General features: G+C 62.2%; 1 protein-coding gene across 1 annotated transcript; it reads right to left on the bottom strand.

Annotated features, from left to right (window-relative positions):
• Nucleotides 1-206: 206 nt before the first annotated feature.
• Nucleotides 207-7,975, bottom strand: DPEP1 (dipeptidase 1). The gene is made up of 11 exons (XM_077754222.1): nucleotides 7,805-7,975; nucleotides 6,184-6,379; nucleotides 2,601-2,733; nucleotides 2,257-2,389; nucleotides 1,993-2,143; nucleotides 1,852-1,921; nucleotides 1,356-1,532; nucleotides 1,158-1,242; nucleotides 1,003-1,078; nucleotides 635-770; nucleotides 207-548 (listed from the first exon to the last, which is right to left on the bottom strand). The coding sequence occupies exons 2-11, from the start codon at nucleotides 6,285-6,287 to the stop codon at nucleotides 381-383; spliced, it is 1,233 nt and encodes a 410-aa protein (XP_077610348.1). The 5' UTR covers nucleotides 6,288-6,379; nucleotides 7,805-7,975; the 3' UTR covers nucleotides 207-380.
• Nucleotides 7,976-11,414: the final 3,439 nt, after the last annotated feature.

Below are 11,414 nucleotides of genomic sequence, written 5' to 3'. Positions count from 1 at the left end.
AGGGGGCCACCGGAGCCCAGACTGTCTGCTTTCAGACGTGAGCAATGTCCGTGCAAATCTAAGACCTTGAGCCCTTTCTGGCCCTGCTCTTCTAGGCACTCCTGTGTCGGGAGGTCTAGCCTGGGACCATTTTCACAGAACTTGCCCTTGGATGTTCGGGAGCCCCCCTCAGGGGCTGGGGTGCTGAGCACACACACGGTCATGACTCAGAAGGGTTGTTGCCTTTATTAAGGGTCCACCATGTGTCTGTCTGGAGCCGTCCACGGCTTCCTGCCCTCAGGAGAGCCCAGGCCTCGTGCTGGGGAGCCGGGATCTCCCTGCTCCGATGGCCATGGTCTCTCCTGAGCTGGAGGACCCTAGGGGTCCCGGACCCCAGGGCATCACAGAACACACAGGCCAAGGAGGATGGTGGTGAGGGAGGCCAGCAGGGCCCCTGGCTGCTGGTGTAGGCTGGGGGCCTCTGAGTAGCCATACATCGTCCTGCAAGAAGTCTGCAGCTTGTCCTTTGGGATGGGCTCCTCCTCGGGAGTCTGCGTGTGGTCGCTCACCTGGGGACAGACACCGCTTGGGCTGCCTGCCCGCCTGCCCACCTGCCGGCCAAGAAGGGTGGGCGAGTGTGCCGGCCTCTCCTCACCTGCTCCACTGCCTCGAAGACCCTGAGCAGGTTGTTGGCCAGGGCGCCCTTGACCTCCGCCTCTGTCCACTGCCTCCTGAGCAGCTCAGCCACCAGGTCTGGGTACTTGGACACGTCCTCAAGCCCCACGGGGAGCCTGAGGCGAGGGCAGAGAGAACCAGGCTCTGCATCGCAGGGGTCAGGGCCTCGGGCCCACCTACCTCCCCACAAACCACTGTGGCCCCACCCAAAGCCATCAGGGGTCCAGTGGAGTGGCCTTCAGACCGAGACATGTTGGGCCCATCTGAGCCTCAGACCCTCATGACATGTTTAAGGGGGGCGGGGGTGGCCTTTCCGGCCGAGCCACGGGACACGGGCCTTGCCCCTACCTTGAAACACCATCAAAGTCCCCACCAAAGCCCACGGCTCCAGCTCCTGCCACCTTCTTGATGTGGTCCAGGTGGTCTGCCGAGGAGGACCGCAGGGGTGAGTCCCAGGGGCGGCCCTCGCCCGCCAGCTGCTGTGGCCACCCTCCCGCACCCACCTGCTACTTGGGACAGGGTGGCCGCCTCTTTGCATGACACGTAGTCGTTGTAGAAATTAACCATCACCAAGCTGCCTGTCTGGTTCTGCTCGGGAGAAGGGGGGAGCCGTGGGTGTGAGAGCAGGCCACGCGCTCCGGGACCACCGTGGGGAGGGAAGGGGAGGGAAGGGGAGGGAGCGCCAGCCCGCGGCCCCTCACCACCAGCTGCAGCACGTCGTCCGGCACGTTGCGCCGGTGCGGGCACAGGCTGTAGGCGGAGGAGTGGCTGAAGATGACGGGGGCCGTGGACAGGCGCAGGGCGGCCTTCATGGTGGCCACGGACACGTGGGCCAGGTCGATGATGACCCCCAGGCGGTTCATCTCCTTCACGACGCTCTGCGCAGACACGGGGCTCAGGGGCCAGGAAGGCTGCGCTGGGCACGCCTGTGTCTGCGCCGTTCTGGGGCTCACCGCAGCCCCCCTGACAAGTCCGGGCACGGCGGGCGGGGCATTTGGGTGAGGGCCGCTTGCCGGCCAGGTGTTCATGAACTTTCCAATGGCTGGAAGACGCCCGGCGGGTTCCCGTGGGTACCCACCCTGGGAAGCCCCTGTAGCTCCAGTTTATAGGTGAGGAAACCAGTCCTGAGGGGAGAGAAACCGCGTCCTGGGTCACTTCTCTGAGGGTGACGGCGGCCCTTGTCGAAACCCCCCTCACCTGCCCAAAGGGTGACAGGCCTTCGCTCTCAGCCTCGTCCTCTCCTGTGTCCACCAGCCAGTTGTCAGCCCTGGGAGAGCAGAGNGGGACTGCCCCCCCCCGCCCCGCCCGCGCCGCGCCTGGCCCCCCCGGGCCCCTCACCAGGGCGTGTTGCAGCTGTGCGTGAGGGTCAGGTAGCGCATGCCCAGGCGGTAGAGAGCCCGCAGGGCGCCCAGGCTGCTGTCTATGGCGTGGCCGCCCTCCACGCCGATGAGACTGGCCACCCTGCCCTCCTGGAAAGCCTGCCGGATGCCTGCAGGGAGAGCTGGCTGAGGGCGCCGGGCACCCGGGCACACCAGCCGCTCGGCCGGGCGGGGCTGGCCGCGGCGGCAGGGCCTCAGGAAGGTGGGCGGGACCGGGACGCACCTGTGCTGTCGGTGACACACGCAAAGGTCTCTGGGTACATCTGGCACATGCGGTGGATGACGTCAATCTGTTCCAGGGCCCTCCTCACAGCGTCCTTGTTCTGGGTGTCACAGGGCACGTACGCAGACCAGAACTAGGGGCCCCAGGGGACAGCGGCTAGCAGCGGAGGCTCCTGCCCCCCCCCCCCATGCACATGGGCGTCTGGCTTCCCTCCCGCTTCCGGAGTCCTTGCACGGTCTTTGTGGCTACCAGGGTCCCCTTCCAAAGACCTGTGGCCCCAAGGGGCTCAGGAGGGATGCCGCCCGGCTACGCCTGCACCTTGGCCAGGACACCACGAGCCATACCTGGCCCCCCACGAAACCAGCCCTCAGCTTGGGGATATTGGTGTGTGTGTCGGCGAGGCTCGTCAGGTTGGCCTTCTCGTTCCGCAGCTGGTTGTTGAACATGGTCAGCAGCTGCCAGGGCAGGTCATTGTGCCTGCAGGGGCGGGAGACGGTGTCAGAGGCGAGTCAGGATGGCCACGTGCACCTGGCGCCTCTGGCTCCCTCCCAGGCAGGGAGCGAGAGCCGCCCACTCGGCTGGCGGGTTGCTCCTGATCTGAGCACACCTGCACGCAGGTGAGTGCCCCACGCCCAGGCCAGGGGACCTCGAGCAGACAGAGCCTCTGGGAGGTCTTCCCTGCAAGGGCCTTTCACTGCTCAAGAGGGAAAGGCAGATGCTCGTTTGTCTCCAGAATCGTCCTGGGGAACAGGGCAGGATCCAAACAACCTCCGTGAATAGGGCAGGTTGACACCAGGCGGCTGGGGGGGAGGGGGCGGGGAGGGCCTGGCGGTCTCACAAGTTAAAGATGAAATCCTCCCCTTGCAGGGAGAGGCCCCGGGGGCTCCGTGACGGCTCTGCGCCATTTCCAAGCCCATCCTTCTGTGCTTCCCCCGTGAAGTGTTCCCTGGAGCCAGGAGGGGTGAGCGCTTTGGAGGGAGAGAGAAGGAGGGCAGGGAAGGTGGGGTGAGAGGCAGGAGCCAGGAGCCGCCTCAAGGGGCAGAGGCCTCTGGGGTGCCAGCCCCCCGCCAAGTCCCACACGTGGAAGAAGTGTGGGCCAGGGAGCCAGCGGGAAGTGCAGTCTCAGGCCCGCTCAGGCCTGCCCGTCAGTCTGCACTCGACTCAGCCAAGACTCAAAGGTGGACACGCGGACACCGGGGGGCCGGGGTCCTGGTGCCTCGCCGACCCTCCCGGCCCAGTCCTCCGCCCCCGGCCCCCTCCCAGGGCCGCTGCTCCGTGTGAGGGGCCGCCCCGGCTTTCGAGGCCCTTCCCCCGGGACTGGCGGCCCTGTCCTCAACCCCCACCCGGTTCCCGTCTCCAGTCCTGGCTCCTGCCTCTCTCGCCTCAGTTTTTCCACCTGTAACATGGGGAGCAGGGGTGCTCTGGTACCTTCGTCAGAGAGTGAACTGTGAGGGTAGACGAGTAACTTAGTACTTGCACCTCTCAGGCCAGCTGTCCCTGGGGTGACCTCTCCCAAAGCAAGTTGGCTCCAGACTCCGGAAGCCCCCCCACCCCGCCCCGCTCTCCTGAGGGGCACCTGCCACAGCTGTGTTTTGACGTGATGGGGTGTGGGCTGGTGGCCAGAGGTGTTGCTGGCCGAGCGGGGGGACGTGTGGGTGGGTGAGCCCCAGAGTCTCGGTGCCCCTGGGCAGCACTGGGCACGGCCCCTGGAGAGGACTCTCCTCCCCGCCTGAGGACGCCCACCGTCCAGCCGGCAGCCAGGAACCCACCAGGGAAGGGGGGCACACCGCTCCAGCCTCCTCACCACCCAGCGTTTGCAGGAGCCCGGGGTGGGCAACAGGTCACCTTCGCCCTGCGGCCAGCAGTGCCAGTGGAGCCTGCCGGATCCACCCTCCTTATCTGTGTGGCCTGGGCAGCTCCCGGAGCGACTTGAGGACGCTGCTCCCACTCAAAGGGAGGAGGTAACAATTCCAAGCACTTGAATGACAGCAATTGTAGGAGAGACCGCTGGTGGCCTGTTATCTACTCATTTTTTTCTTGGTAACAGAACCCCCTATTTTTAGCCTGAACCATGGCCATTTGAAGTAAAGATATTCTGTGTCCCTTTACTGCTGGGCGTGGCCGTGTGGCCGAGTTCTGCCCTCTGACAGCTTCCAAAAGCTCTCCTTGCCCGGCCCACCCTCTGCCCTTGCTGTGCCCCTTCCCCATTCATGCCGGCTGGCGCACAAGCACAAAGGCCGGGGCTGGTGCCGCCACTTTAAAGCGTGAGGTGGCTGTGCCGGGGCTCCCTCTGCTCGCTCTCTTGTTGGAACCACTTACTTGAGTCTCTTACCCGTGAGAGCAGCTGATGCCACGGTATTGGTTTGGGTCCCGTCAGCCTCGTCTTCACTTTCTAGTGCTTTGGACAATCCCGGATTCCCAAATCCCAGCTCCCTGAGAATTCCTGGCTGTCTAGGCTTTTTGAGCCACTTGCCCCTCGTACAGGCCTCCCGACTCGCAGCACCTGACCTTGGACCCCCCCCTCTGTGCCCGGCTGCCCGCCCCTCCCCCGGCTCCTCAGCATGAAGTGGCGCCTTCTTCTGCCCTTGCTGGCCTCCCGCCAGACGGCAGGCCTCCACCCCGGGGGGGAGCCCAGGCGGCAGTCTGAGCACGTCCCCTGCCTCATTCCCCACGAGCTTGTGAGGGGACCCTGGGGCGGGGAAGGNCGGACACTCCTGGCTGGTGGCCCCTCCCTTCTCTAGGGCTGCCACAGCCCTGGGGTTCCCATTTAAGGGCGCACCCCATTTTCTCTCCTTCTCATGCAGAGCATTTTGTCCGACAAAGCCCACGGGCCTCTGCCAAACAGTAAACAGTCGTGAGCAACATTCACTGAGCACTCTCGGGGCGCCACACAGAGGGACCCCCGGCACTTCCAGCACCCAAGGGGGCGCGAGTGTGTGCCACCTGCCGCTCTGCCGACGGGGCGGCCCAGGGAACGGAGTCTCTGCTCTCTGCTGGTTACAAGGCGGGGCAGGAAAGGAAGCAGGAACGGCAGGGACGTGTGCGCAGGTGGCGTTTCACACGGGGCAGGAGGGGCTCCCAGAGCAAAGCCCAAAGCCCAAGCCCGGGGTGGGGGGGAGCTGAGGGTGGCAGCGTGGAGCCGGGGACAAGCAGGGGTGGCATGAGCCTGCTGGAGCGTGGGGCTGGCCGGGGAAGGCGGTGAAGGGGCCCGGGGCCCACTGCAGGGCTTAGACTTCCCCTGAGCTCAGTGGGAGCCATGATGGGCGGGGAGTGTGAGCCAGAGGACGGGAGCTGGGACTCCCTCCGGCTGCAGCACTGAGACCAGACCTCGGCTGGTGGGCCGTCAGAGGCTCGCTGGACGGAGGTGGAGGTGGGGGCAGGGGGGAGGGCAGANGATCGTGCACATGAGGTCAAGCTGGGCACCCTGTGCCTGATGAGGTCTCCCCAGGGTGGATGCAGGGGAGGGAGAGGAACGAGAACGGTCTCGGAGGAGGGTCAAGGAGGGGCCTCCCAGGGGCCCGTAGTAGACGCCACTCTTACCTACAGCTTTAGGGAGGCCCAAGGGGAGAATGTGGCTCCTGGGGCTACACGGCTAGTCCGAGGCATGCCCCGGGCCCGGCCCCTCCATCCTGTATCCCCAGCACCACCCTGGGCTGGGACCTGGTACCCAGGGTGCAGGGGGTCAGCTTGTAGGCACGCGGGAGCTCCTGTTTAACTGTTCCATTCCCTGCAGACCCTCATCTGCTGAAACTCTGGGGGGCCCTGAGAGACCCAATGAAGAAGCCGAGGCCAACAAAGGGCAAAAGCCATGGTGTGGCTGAAGAAACAGAGTCCCAGCAGAGGTAGGGCAAGGTCAGTCTCAAGGTCACATGAGCTCCTAGCCCCTCCTGCCCCGGATCCCCGGTCCCGTCCCAAGTGGCTGCTTACCCGTCAATGACAGGTGTGCCTCGCATGATTCTCTCAGCCTCATCCCGGAACTGGTCTGCAGCGCAGATGGCCACCAGGGGCCAGAGCCACCAGCGGATCCACATGACAAGCCTCCAAGGGCCTGCTTCCGGCACTGCTCTGGCACGGCTGGCCTGGCCTGTGTGCGATGGGTCCAGCCGAGGCGTGAGGAGCCGCTCTGTGCGCCAGAAGAGAGAACAGAGGCCTTTGGTCCCCGTGATTACTGCCAGGAACTGTCCCATTTAACATTCATTCCAGTGTTCAGGTGTTCAATCAGTAACTAGCTCTTCCTTGGGAGTGGGGTGGGAGGGGGGCGAATGGAATGTCCTGGGCCCTGTGGGCTGGGCGTTGCTGTCTGGGCCAGGCACAGGCATAGTAGGAGGCTGCTGGCCCCAGGGGAGCAGAGCCAGGGTGAAAGGGCAGGCTTGGGAGGGGCTGGCTCTGGCTTAGCCGTGCCCTCCGTGGCCTCCGTGGCCTCCGGACCTGAGATCTGCAAACAGGAACTAAAACAATCATTCAGATCTGCCTCTTGTAAGGTCTTCCTTTGTTTGCCCATAAAAATAGTTTTACCTCATCATGAAAGACAGGGCGCAGCCCGCTGGGAGCTCCACCATAGCCCACCCAGCTCCGGCCTCCAGCCACCCCCGCTCCGGCTGCAGGCTCTGGCCCAGCAGGCTGGACTTGGTGGGTCGGAAGTCTGGAGTCAGCACGGAGGGGGGTCCCCAGTCTTCCTGCGCACTCGGGGCCCCCGATGTCTTTGCTGGGACCCATGGGTCCTGGTCCCGGGGCTGGGCCAGCGTCCAGGGTTCCAGCGGGCAGCCGGGCTGGGAGGGAGCCAGGCCGGGAAGGCGGGTGAGAGGTGTGGGTGTGGCAGGGAGACTCAGAAGGGCAGGCGGCCAAGCGCAGGGGTGGGGGACATGCGAACCCCATCCCCTACCAGGCTCCCCAACGCCTCTGCTGCTGGACGGTGCTGGAGCCTCACGCAGACCTGCCCTGCGGAGCCCTCCCTGCACCCCACCCCCCCGAGGGTAGACCCTCCGGCCAGCCTGAGAAGGGAGGTCACGTCCCGGCCCTGGCTCTGCCGCCGTTAGCTGCCGGGGCCTGGCCTGTTTCTCCTGTTGAGAGGGCAGCGCAAAAGGCCGCCGTGAGCACCGTGCTGAGCGGGGCAGCCCTGGTCTGCTCCAGCCTCCTCCCTCCCCCCACCTCCCACACCCCTGCAGAGGAGGAGCAGGGGCCCAGGGGCATCCTCCGTGCCACTGCCCCCAGACCCCATCGAGGAAACTTCCTCCGCCAGGATCCTCATCCCACTGGGGTGGCCCTCACCCGCCCCCCCACGCTGGGCCACGGGCCCTAAGCAGGCCGCCGGGGCTTGGGGGGAGGCTGTGACTCAGCCCAGGGTCACCCGGAACCGGGAGTCTCTGCGAGGGGACAGGCACACGTCTGCTTGCCTTTTGCTGCCTCCTGCGCGGCCCCTGTGTCCACTCACCTCCGCCCCCCCGACCTGCCTCCCCAGGACCTGGGCGCTCACGCCAGGGCGGGGGAGGGGGCGTCCCGTTCTCCCAGGATCTTCCCTGGATTCCGTTCTTGCCTTTTATTATTTTACCTGCTATTTTTCTATTTATTTTTAACTATTTTTCTTGTCCTTTTTGTTTCCGAGTTGGGCCTTCAGAACACGTATTGTATTTGATTTCTCAGCCTCTTCTGAGTGTGACTGTCTTCACACGGGACCGTTCCTGCCGGGACGACGGTGGTGGCGGTGCCGGGCCGCGCTTTCTTGTCCATCTCGAGGCTCCTCCTCTGTTTCTTGCTTCGCCAGAATGTTCAGGTTATTTCCGTTCCCTCCCGCACTTTCACTGCTTCGCTGGCAGTGATGTGTGTAACAGTTGTATTTAAATTAGTATTTCTCCTTCAGCAGAGATGGCCCTTCCCACGAGGTTACAATCCACCGCCGGCTGAGACTTCATTTAAATGGAACGTTTTTTACCCATCTTGAGATTTATTTCTCATTTATTTCTCACTTGTCTGCAGTGCTTTCTTGGGCCATTCCCCGGAACGGTGGCTTCCCTGTGAATTCACATGGTGCTTCGCACGGCCGCTTTCCAGCACTGCAGCCACGGCGGCCACCACAGGCCACACGCAGTGTCCGCGTCTGTGGGCTCTGCCCTAACCCTCATCCGCCGCCACACAGCTCCGTGTTTGTCCTTTGAAACCTGCCTGACCCTTGATTTTGACCTTCTCTCCATTTTGAAATTCAGGATTCATTTACATTATTATTATGATGATAATTCTCTGGTCACCCTCCTGCAATACTTTATTAGCGCAAAAGCCCAAGAGAAGAGGCCTTCCCGCACCCTCACCCCGCCCCGCTGTGGGAGCTGGACCCCATCACCCCTGAAAGGTGGGCTGTGTGGCTCTGCCTTTAGACACAGCTTTGCGCGCCACACCCCGACTCCCTCTTTCCTCTCACAGGAGGTCCCTGCTTCTCCCAGGTACCCCAGGGGCGCAGGGCTGGTGAAGTGTGAGCAGCGTCAGCGTCACGTGCAAATTTCACAGCGGAGTGGCCACCAAGACGTCAGCCATTGAGGTAAAGAGTATTTTCATGCAATAGTTCTAAAAATAAAAAATTTGAGCAAAAAAAAAATCCATGTTGGGCAAAATATAAACTTTCAGGTGAAGGCAGGGCCGATATGCGGACTTTTCCGCCGGCCCCCGGCTCCGGCATGTCCGCCTGCCTCGGGGACATTCACATTCTATTGGCTCAGGACCCAGGACAGCTTTCCAGGAGCTGAGCTGGGGGTGACTGCACTTCCTTAGGTGCTGCCCAGGGGAGAGGACCCGAGGCCGCCGGGCCGGACCAGGTGGGAGGGCAGGCACGCAACCTTGTTCAGATGTCCGACCCGTTCAGAGCATTACACTGAGCGTGAGCTGGCGCTGAGCCGGAGCGCGAACCCTCTGGGCAGGGCCCGGGCTTGCCCTCGGGGATTCTATTTTGCATCATTCTTTTGTTTGACTCACAGCCTGCAGGGGACAAGGCAGCAAGCCTTGTGGACCTTCCCCGATTGCTCAGCCTCAGTATCTCCGCGGAACAGAAGTCACTGTGGCCCTGTGGGAAGCAGAGCGTGCCCTGCGGATCAAGGCACTCTCAACTCACACTTCAACTTGTTGGTTCCGTATGGTTTTATTGTTCACCCTGGAGTTTCTGGTTGCTTTGTTTACTTACTTATCATTCCACTGGGTGCTGTTAATCGTATCCTCAATCTTCTAGGCTCTATGCTTCACACCTACGGCCCCTTGCTTTGGATGTGTGGTTTCCACTTAATCTCTGCACTACGAGCCGGCCTCCTCTTTGGTTTATGTTCTTTGTTACAGCTGGTCCTCGAACCATTCCTCAGCAGTGGTTGTGTGGGAAGTCAAGTTCTGAGTCCCTGGCCATTTGCACACGGGCAGCAGTTTTGCTGGACATGTACCACCGGGCGGTAAAACATTTTCCCTCGGAACTTGAGGGTTCAGGGTCCGTCTGCCCTGTGTGGTTGACGGGCGACCCGTGTTGGTCTGCGCCCCGGGGCTTCCTGGGGAGGGGCCCTGTTTTCTCTCCACGACCTTTGTGCGTCCGTCTCCAGCCTGGGTTCTGCAGCTTCGCAACACTGTGCCTGAGTTTGATGCTCTGTTTTTCATTCAGTTAGCTCAGCCATCAGGTTTACTGACTGGAAGTCTGCTTCTGCCTGGATCACAGGGGGGCACGTGTACCAGTTCTCCTCTCTCACTTGGGGTCTCCCCCCTCCCTGGCACCCTCTCCTCCGGACCCGGACCTCCTGTGTTCATCCTTTGTGTCTCTTGTTTTAGGGCTTTTCGCACTTTCATTCTATGTGCTAAGAGGTTTCCTCGATTTTGACTTTCAGCACTTGTGATGTTTTCTTTCAGGAATTATATGTTTACTCTCCCGAGAGTGGTCTGTCCGGTTTCTGTTGTTGCTGTTTTCCCCTCGGCACCTTGTTTTCATTACGGAAATAACCTCTGATATCAGGGATTCTGTTGTCTTCTGTTTACTGGATGATAGCTGGTTTCTTCTGGGCTCATTTTTCCCCATAGTTTATCGGGACCTCGTGTTGCACGTGCTTCTTTCCTCAGCCGGCTGGCCGTCGCTGTCACCTCAGACTGAAGAAGGCAGTGGCAGCAGAGCCGGCCGTGCTCCGTGAGCGCAGGCGGCCTCCTGGCTTCAGGTTCAGTATAAAACAGGCGAGAGGGAGGGTCGCATCACGATGGGGACCCCTTAACGCCAGAACTCAACACAGGCACTGTAGCAGCAACCCAGATTTCCAAACAGACAACCAAAAATGTGTAGGGAAGGCCCCCTGCTGTGTCCCAGCTGCTGTAACAGGGTCTCGCCTCCACCCCTGCCGTGTGTGAGAGCCCAGTTCCCTTCTGGTTTCTCCTGGGTGGGCTATCCTCCCCCACCCCTGCAGCGCCCTCCATAAATATTCCCAGTCTCTTGCGGCCTATTTTTCAAGCCCGGAAACGTGTTGAAATCTGACTGCTGATGGATGCTCTCTGTTCTCTGATGTTGCAAGTTTGCCTGGATTCTGTCCTCACCGTGAATGCGAATGCACCGGAGCAGGGACGTGCATCCCAGCCTTCCACTGTGGCCCGGAGGGCGCGGGCGCGGTGACCGCGAAGCCTCCGCACAGCGTTTGCTCTTCATTCCAGTCCCCTCCACCTGCTGTGGTGCCGCACGTGGCTCCCATCTTTTGTCATTTTTATTTTATTTTGAGAGAACGAGTGGGGGAGGGACAGCGGATGTGAAGCGGGCCCTGCGCTGACATCACAAACTGTGAGACCAGGAGTCAGGGCTCAAGCCGAAGTCCGATGCCCAACCGACCGCCAGGCAGGCGCGCTGCCATCCTTCTCATCGTCACGCTGTAGTGGCTCAGGAGGAGCCAGGGGCCGGCCTGGCCCAGGCCTTCGTTTTTCAGGGTTCACCATGAGGAGGGAGGTCAGGACTCGGTGAGGAGCACACGCTTCAGAACCAAGCAGTCCTGGGTTTGAACCCCGGGCTGTGGCAAATCGCATTTTCCAGAGACGGCTGCACCGCCTCCCGCCCCAGGCTCTCCTTACAGTGCGACGCTGGCGCCTCCGCCCAGAGGGGACCAGCTTCACCTACCAGACGACAGAAGGTGGCAGGAGTGACTTCTGTGCCCCTCCCCCCCCGCCACCCC

This window comes from Crocuta crocuta, unplaced genomic scaffold, assembly GCF_008692635.1.
Source record: "Crocuta crocuta isolate KB4526 unplaced genomic scaffold, BGI_CrCroc_1.0 scaffold61, whole genome shotgun sequence".
NCBI classification, from domain to species: Eukaryota; Metazoa; Chordata; class Mammalia; order Carnivora; family Hyaenidae; genus Crocuta; species Crocuta crocuta.
This window is presented reverse-complemented; position numbering and strand designations above follow the sequence as displayed.